Source organism: Salarias fasciatus, unplaced genomic scaffold, assembly GCF_902148845.1.
Source record: "Salarias fasciatus unplaced genomic scaffold, fSalaFa1.1, whole genome shotgun sequence".
Lineage (NCBI taxonomy): Eukaryota > Metazoa > Chordata > Actinopteri > Blenniiformes > Blenniidae > Salarias > Salarias fasciatus.
The window spans coordinates 2,374,050-2,382,699 of NW_021941374.1; the positions used below are offsets into that span (position 1 = coordinate 2,374,050).

Below are 8,650 nucleotides of genomic sequence, written 5' to 3' on the forward strand. Positions count from 1 at the left end.
AGTCCTGACCCTTTACCTGCAGAGCCAGGGACCAATTCTCACCCTTTACCAGAGAAAAGAGGTACCAGTCCTGACCCTTTACCTGCAGAACCAGGGACCAGTTCTGACCCTTTACCAGAGGAACCAGGTACCAGTCCTGACCCTTTACCTGCATAACTAGGTACCAGTCCTGACCCTTTACCTGCATAACTAGGTACCAGTCCTGACCCTTTACCTGCAGAGCCAGGGACCAGTTCTGACCCTTTACCAGAGGAACCAGGTACCAGTCCTGACCCTTTACCTGCAGAGCCAGGGACCAGTCCTGACCCTTTACCAGAGAAAAGAGGTCCCAGTCCTGACCCTTTACCTGCAGAACCAGGGACCAGGACTGACCCCTTACAAGAGCAACCAGGGACCAGTATTGACCCTTTACCTGCAGAACCAAGGAGCAGGACTGACCTTTTACAAGAGGAACCATGGACCAGTACTGACCCTTTACCTCTAATACCAGGGAGCAGGACTGACTCTTTGCCTGCAGAACCAGGGACCAGGACTTACCCTTTACCTGCAGAACCAGGGACCAGTACTGACCCTTTATCCACAAAACCAGGGACCAGTCTTGACCCTTTACCCACAGAACCAGTGACCAGTCCTGACCCTTTACCTGCAGAACCAGGGACCAGTACTGACCCTTTACCTGCAGAACCAGGGACAGGGAGTACTGACCTTTTAACAGGGGGACCAGGTACCAGTACTGACCCTTTACCAGGGTGACCAGGAACCAGAAATGACCCTTTACCAGGGGAGCCAGGGGCCAATACACAGCCTTTACAAGGGGGACCAGATACCAGTACCGTCCCTTTACCAGGGGGACCAGAGAGCAATACACAGCCTTTACCGGGGAGACCAAACTGCAGAACCAAGTACCAGTACTGACCCTTTACGAGAGGATCCATGGACCAGTACTGACATTTTACCAGTAGAACCAGGTATCGAGTTTTTTTTCTTTATATTTACTAGCATTAATAGGTACTGACTGATTCTCATATCTACCAGCAGTAACAGTGACTGGCCCTCTCTTCTTTGTTTACCAGCAGTAACAGGGACTGACCCTCTGTTCTTTATATCCACCAGCAGTAACAGGGACTGACCCTCTGTTCTTTATATCCACCAGCAGTAACAGGGACTGACCCTCTGTTCTTTATATCCACCAGCAGTAACAGGGACTCCTCATGTCTTTCAGGACTTCATTGAGTTTGTCAGCAATAAAAGTGGACAGAATAACACATCAGTGGAGAATGTGTTAACTGTGCAGGACGCACTCTTCTGTGAGGTGAGCATGCACACACACACACACACACACACACACACACACAGTGTGAGTTGTCCTTAAAGCAGCAGCATAGGGTGTTTTTGGTGCCCCAGAAGTGTGGCTGCAGTGTGGCTGTATTCTGACTTTAGTGTGACTGTAGAGTGACTGTAGTGTGATTGTCGTGTGTTGTTTCAGTCCTGTCACAACATGACTCCTCCGGACTGGGTGACGCCTGACGTCGAACAGAAGCTGTGTGTGCTCAAAGACTTCAGCTACGACGTAAGACTTCAAAATAAAAGCTGGGCCCTCTGTGATGCCGGCTGCCTTGCTCATGGTGTTGGGAACGTCCACAGGTCATGTTTGGAGTTCACAAGCAGGTGGAGAAGAGCCGACTGCAAGGAGGTGAGTTACAGTCAGCGGATAAGCCCTACCCACAAATTCAAATCCACCAATAGGCTGTGAGCACAAGCCCAGCCCAGCCTGTAGCACTCCGCGAGGCACTTCCTGGAGCTGAGGCACTGGCTGCTTCATGTGTTTGGCTCTGTCAGTCAGTGGAGGCATAGTGTTTCCCTCCAGCCTCTGAAGGGGTTCCGCTGTTCTGCTGTTCCGGTGTTCCGGTGTCTTCCAGGGATGCTTCTTGCTGAAATCATTAAGGATCTTTCCCAGATGGCGTCCTGGGATCCCAAGCAGCGCCTCAAACTGAAGATGCTGTCAGCGGTGAGCTGCTTTCCCTTCAGACTCCGCCAACTGCCTCACTCTGTGAAGCCCTCCCCCCTCCTATCTGAAGCTCCTCCCCTCTGAGGCCCCTTCCTCTACCCCCCTTCCCCTCCTTGAAGCCCCTCCCACCCCTCTAAGATCATCCCCCTCCTGGCTGAAGCTCCTCCCTGCTCTAAGCCTGTCCCCTAATCTAAGCCCCTCCCACCCCTCGAAGCCTCTCTCTGAAGCCCCTCCCCCTCCTCTAAGCCTCTCCCTGAAGCCCTTCCCCTCCTCGAAGCCTCTCCCTGAAGCCCCTCCCCCTCTTCTAAGCCTCTCTCTGAAGCCCCTCCCCCTCCTCTAAGCCTCTCCCTGAAGCCCCTCCCCCTCCTCTAAGCCTCTCCCAGAAGCCCCTCCCCCTCTTCTAAGCCTCTCTCTGAAGCCCCTCCCCCTCCTCTAAGCCTCTCTCTGAAGCCCCTCCCCCTCCTCTAAGCCCCTCCCCCTCCTGTCTGCAGCATGACACCACCCTGGTGGCGCTGCAGTCCAGTCTGAACGTGTACGGGGGGAAGCAGCCGCCGTACGCGTCCTGCCACATGGTGGAGCTGTACCGGGAGGACGACGGCTCGCCGTCGGTGGCCATGCTGTTCCGTAACGACAGCGGCGTCCCGCCGTACCCGCTGCAGCTGCCGGGTTGTGGGTTCTACTGCCCACTGGACCGCTTCCTCAACCTCACCGCGCCGTCCATCTCCTCTGACCGGGACCGCGAGTGCCAGCTGCTGGCGGAGGGGGCGGAGTCAGGTCAGTCATGTCAGATGTTATGTTAAAAGCTTTATGTCTGAACTCGTCATGCTGAGAACATGTAGTTAATAAAACCTCTTTGGTCTTACCTGAGCACGTGAGATGAATGAAAGAGGAAGCATCAAATGACCTGAAACTGTTCTTCAAATCTGACAGAGTCTGGGAACATTCATATTCAACCCTCCACACAGATCTGCTTGATGACTCAGATGTTGGTTTCATTGAAACAGCAGAGCCACAGTCCAGACGTTCACAGACTGCAGCTAATAACTTCAGGTTCCAGAAATCGTCATCCACTGGTCTCCATTCTCCGAGGTGTTTCAGCTCCACTCCACCTGAACAGCCAGAGCTTCCTCCCACCAACCTGAACTCATCATCAGCCTCTGAGCAAAGAGCACAAAGTCAGCAAGAACAATGATTCACTTTCTTTCTTCATCTTTGAGGACTTTCTTTACCAGCTGGATGGTTTCTGTCTTCAAGATGGACTCCTGTGGGGAAACAGAGACAGAGTTCAGTATTCATCAGCTTTCAGTGATTCTCACTTCTGATCATGCAGCTTGAGTTCAGAGTCAACATTCCAGTGAAATATGTTTGATCTGAAGATGAGCTGAAAGTATGAAGAGTCCAGCTCAGGTCAGGAGCATCCAGACTCGGCCAAGAGAGGTCAAACGTCGAGAATTAGATTATTTCTAAACAAAAACTGAGTCTGACCTGAAGTCTTGAAGTGTGGGACAGAAAACACCACATTTTCAGTTTGGATTTGACACCGATACCCTTTTCACACTGCAACTAGCGGGTCGACCCGTGTTCTCGACCCGCTAATAATCGCGATATGAGTCCTTTCACACTGCCTGCAGACCCACCTCCTGGCGAGCTGCGTCGCTGCGTTTTCCTGCGCTGATAGTGTCCCATGTTGATGACATCATCAGCACACCGGAGCAAAGCGAAAGTAAACAGCGGACTAGAGCTCAGTCCCCGTTACCTGTTGACAAATCTCCTCTTCCCCACGGATCCAGAACAGCTCTCTTGTCTCGCTATCTTGCCAATACTGGGTCATCTTGATGAAGGAAATCTCACGCTGTGTCCAGAAACAACAACTAGCGCGCTAACGTAGCCGCGCTGCGTCGACGTCATCACGTAAGTTACCGCGTCGACTCGTGTCTGCCTTTCTACACTCCCTTTCGCCCCTCCCACTAAAAGCCGACAGTAGCGACCTGCTAAAAACCCGCGTCGATTGCAGGGTTGAAAAACCCGGGTCTAATGCCGAGTGAACACGTTCACACTGCCATGAGGAGCCCATTAATTAGCGGGTTTTTTGGCCGGTGTGAAAGGGGTATAAGGCTCTGTTTACTCCACTTTTCAACTGGACTGTGCATCTGTGCTGAAGCTCTGGGTGAAGCCAAACTCTCCATCACTCCTGTGTGTCGTCATGTCTCTGCAGGCTCTCAGGAAGAAGACCAGCAGACCAGCAGACCGGGCGGACAGTGAGCTGAATGCAGTGGAGGGATGAAGTCGGTCCTCTGAACCATCCTGCTGTGGAAGACAAGATGTTTTTTTAATTTTCTCAATATTTTAGTCATTTTATTACAATCATTAACTGTGATAATGCAATACCTTTACAAACCTGCATTCATCCCCACATTCAGCTGCACCTCCCAGAATCCCATCCTGACCAGACCAGTCAGTAAAAATAATGAGTTCAGATTGAAGTCAGAAGAAATAAGGATCAGGATGTGTCTCAGAGATGCTCATGAATCACATCATGTCTTCATCTGCAATCACCTTTATGTTTGGTTCCCAAACTTCAAAACATCCCTTTGGCTTGCCCTTTGTGATGTTTGTCAGTCTTTTAAGTCCAACACTCCTGGAATGTTCCCTTGTCGTAATTTTCACTGCAGAAGGTCTATACTCTTCCAACAGAGTGTGATAGCTCTCCTAGCCTGAAGGAGTCCAAAGTCCACAGCTTTTCACTGTGTAGAGCTTTGTCCAAAGTTTTTGGGGATCTTCCCTTCACATGTAGTTTTGCATTGGATGGTATCTGTAGCATGACACATGTCTGACAAACATTTGTTGAGCTTTTTCCAGAAATGATGCATCTTATCACTATCAGACCATGGAGCAAGGTTCCTTTTTCCATTCTACATTTGTTCCATCATCCAGAGTGTTAGCAGACAGATGCTGGAGTTTAATGGCGTTCTGTACGTTCTCATCACACATTTCTATTGTCATCAATGAAATCTTTTGCATCTTGTTGGTTCTGGTGACTTTAGACTTTAGACAGGCTTCACACCAATCTGTTTGATCAATGTCTTGTGTAGATCCATTCTCCAGGCTTTTATTGATGTAATGTTGAGTCAGAGCTGAAATCCACTGACATATGTAGTTTTTGGATCATTGGCCTCCTCCTTCATTTGTGTTTATTTTGTTGGAGGTAGCAGACACATGATCTGTTTGTATTTAGAAGATATGAACCTTTTAACTGTCAATAGTCTGTCTTAACTGAATCATATGAGATGATAATAAATCCAAGAACGAAACCACCGTCATACTTTTATTATTCCAGCTGTTTTTCCCTCTCGGCTCTCCATTAACTGTCTTCAATGGTTTATTAATTACCATTATGTTAACCACTTTTGCCTTTATGTTCCATCGTTTTGAGTGTGTCCTCCTATATGAGTGTATCATAGTCAAGTCAAGCCAAGTCAATTTTATTTATATAGCACATTTACCGGCTTAGCCGTGCCAAAGTGCTTCACAAAGTGCAAACAATAAAAGCAATCATAAGAGGTGAAAAGTCAAAATTAATAAACAATCATTAAAATACATCTTGAACTCAAACACCAGAAAAAGACTAAAGACAAGGTAGGACTCAGCTGAAGGCCAGAGAAAAGAGGTGGGTCCTCAGCAGGGATTTAAAAATATAATATAATAAAACATCATTATTATTATTATTATTATTATTATATAATAGGAATACACTTTCATATCAGCTTTAACACACTAGTCAACTTTCTTTGAAACACTGCTGTCTTTCATTTTCAGTTTTTATTCAGTTCCACAGAAGGCACATTTTCCCAATAACCAGAAAATCAAATACTCAGTTTAAAGTCATTACATTTTTCCAATGCAGTAAATTCATTTTAAGGAAAAATAAAATAACTGTAAACACAGAAAAACACAATTGTATGGAAGTGGGATTATGGATCCTGCAGTCTGATGGCGTCTGACCACAGGACCTCATCAACATCAGAACACCCCCAGAGCTGTTCCACTGCCTGCAGAAGAGGCAAACAGGCATGCAGTTATCGACATATACGCACCATCTCCAAGAGGAAAAGAAATTCCTCTATAGGATGTAGAAGTCAGGAGTCAAATTACTTAAAGTCAGGGCATTCCCGGAGGATGTGACCCAGCTGAATACACAGTCTACACACCTTTAGCTGCCTGTCATGGATCACACGCGTGTACTCTGGGCCTGCAGTTGTCATGAACTTAGCCGAATATGGCAGTGACTAAACCTGACTGTTGAATTTAACCTTTACATATCTGGTGCCGTCGTAAATGTTTGTGCCGGGCCACACCCTCCGCTTAATAGGCGAAAGCGCAGTCACTCCCCAGCCCAACAATTTATAAAAAAATCTGTTGGTTTTTTACATACTGTGGTACTTTCAGGAACGACACGACGAGTTCATCATTCACAATCTTTCTAGCCATTACAACCGTTGACCCGATCCGAAATCCATCCAGCAACCTTTTCAGTCCAGCTTCACTATTCATTGTAACTTCATATTTGACTGCTGACAGCTGTCGGCACGCCACCAGCCCACCACACAGGTCCCGCACACATTTCATCAGTTCCATGGCTGTCACTTTTTCCTCACCATTCAGCTCCACTTGGCAGGTCAGCTGCTCATCAACATCCCGCTCCTCCTTGTTTCCCTTCTCCTGCTGAGGTGCTTCTGCTGCTGCAGGCAGCACTTCTTTCTCCTCTCTTCCCCCACGATCATTCCTCTTCTTCTTCTCCTGCTGAGAATTACTCCTCTCCTGGCCCATCTCAGTGTCTGGTCGTCCGTTATCCTTTTCCTTTTCCATGTTACTTTCAAGCTCCGGTGCCGTGTGGTCCGTCCTGCCCGCCACATTTTATCCACAAAAGTCTTCAAAGTCCCAGAAAATAAATGCACAAAACTGAAAAACGGAACCCCCAAACAGGGTTCCCACTGTTGGGGGTTGTGAAAAAACACAAATAGTCCTTCAAATTCCCCTCCCCCCCCCCAAAAAAAACAAAGCTCCCAGTGAGTTGCACCAAACACTTCCTCCTCCTCCACCTACAAGCACTCCCACTTCCTGGTTCACACTGAGCATGCACCAACCACGGGGGGCGTGGCCGTAAGCGATGTGACAAGTGACGACGGTGGTTCTTATACATGCGTCATAACAAGACTGTTTCAAAGCATCATGACGAGATGGACAGATTGATGGATGCAAATATATACAAAAAGAGATATATTTACTTATCAAAAGATAGATAGATTGATTGATTGATTGACTGATGAAGGTTTTCTTGACAGTACATTCAAATGTCAGCAAGATGTGGAAAAGCTTACAGCACCTGGTATTCCAAGGCAGTCTCCCATCCCAGTACTAACCAGGCCCGAGCCTTCTTAGCTTCCGAGATTGGACGAGATCGGGCCATTTTTTTTTTTTTTTTTTTTTTTTTATTTATCAAAAAGTACAAAAATTCCGATTTTCCAGAAGTCATTACAGACGCTCCACATTACATATTTTCCTCTTTTGACATCACAAAAAGAACACTAAATAAATCAAAGATAAAAACAGCAACAAAGAAAAACAGAAATCCTTCACACCTACATTTCTCTACTGCCCACACACAGACTTTGTTTTCTTTTTTTTTTTTTTTTAAACTAGGATCAAAAATTGAACTTCAGAGATGCTCCATCGTCCTTCTCCAAAAAGGTTGCATTGTCCATGAAAACAGTCTCAAAGTCCTTATGCTCCTTCAGGAGCATCACATGCGACTTCAGCATATTCTTGAAGAAGCTCCATCTGTCAATGTGATCTTTCTTAAACAGAGCATGGTTTCTTGCAGTGACAACAACATGTCTTGCCAAGGAAAGTACAATATTAAGTTTTCATTAACCTCTTTCCTCCTCTCAGTGACCCCAAACAGCCAGTGCCATCTCCAGTCCTCACCATTCCCAACCTGCAAGGCAAGAAACTGGGCCAAGAAGGCCCTTACCTTCCTAATGAATGGAGCCACGACAGGGCACTCCAGCAGCATGTGCTCCAGATCTTCCGGCGCGCTGCCGCACACCGAGCAATCCCTTCCAAACCTCTCCTTGTGAACCTGGTGCAGTATGACACCCGTGTCGATTCGCCGATGCCTGATTTTAAAGTCTGTTTGAGCAGCCTGCATGTTGCCCAGTTTGGGGTAGGTGTCCTAGAGTCTGTAAGCCTACTACCTCGAGGGGGCCGCCCAACAGGGGCCTGCCACCCCCCCGCAAATCAGGGTTGCGGAAGACAGGTTGAGCCTGAACCTGAGCCCTGGTGGAAACCTTGGCCCTCACCAGAGGTCGCGCCAACCCCCAGGCCTCCATGACCTCCCTGTAAAAGCTGTCCAAACCGATGTAGTGTGTCTGCGGCCTCACTTGACAGAGTTGAAAATTACCCAGATTATTGACTGTGTTCAACTGATGTCTGAAGTAATCCTTCCAAACGGCTTTGTTGTGTTGGTTCAGGTACTTTATTATGATTTTTTGTCTGAGAGCCAATTTTTTAGAGTGAACGTCTATCAATTTAAGCCCTCCTTGTTTATAGTCTGCAATGATTGTTCTGTGCGCTATCTGATTA

General features: G+C 47.5%; 1 protein-coding gene across 1 annotated transcript in view; it reads left to right on the forward strand.

The window, feature by feature from the left end:
* Positions 1 to 5,307, forward strand: part of LOC115385037 (lysosomal acid phosphatase-like) — a 10,120-nt gene extending 4,813 nt beyond the window's left edge. Inside the window, exons 6-11 of the mRNA XM_030087119.1 lie at positions 1,223 to 1,312; positions 1,487 to 1,570; positions 1,645 to 1,693; positions 1,920 to 2,008; positions 2,500 to 2,782; positions 4,224 to 5,307. Coding sequence (XP_029942979.1) covers positions 1,223 to 1,312; positions 1,487 to 1,570; positions 1,645 to 1,693; positions 1,920 to 2,008; positions 2,500 to 2,782; positions 4,224 to 4,270 — 642 coding nt within the window. The 3' untranslated portion in view covers positions 4,271 to 5,307. The remainder of the gene's footprint in view (positions 1 to 1,222; positions 1,313 to 1,486; positions 1,571 to 1,644; positions 1,694 to 1,919; positions 2,009 to 2,499; positions 2,783 to 4,223) is intronic.
* The last annotated feature ends 3,343 nt before the right edge of the window (positions 5,308 to 8,650 follow it).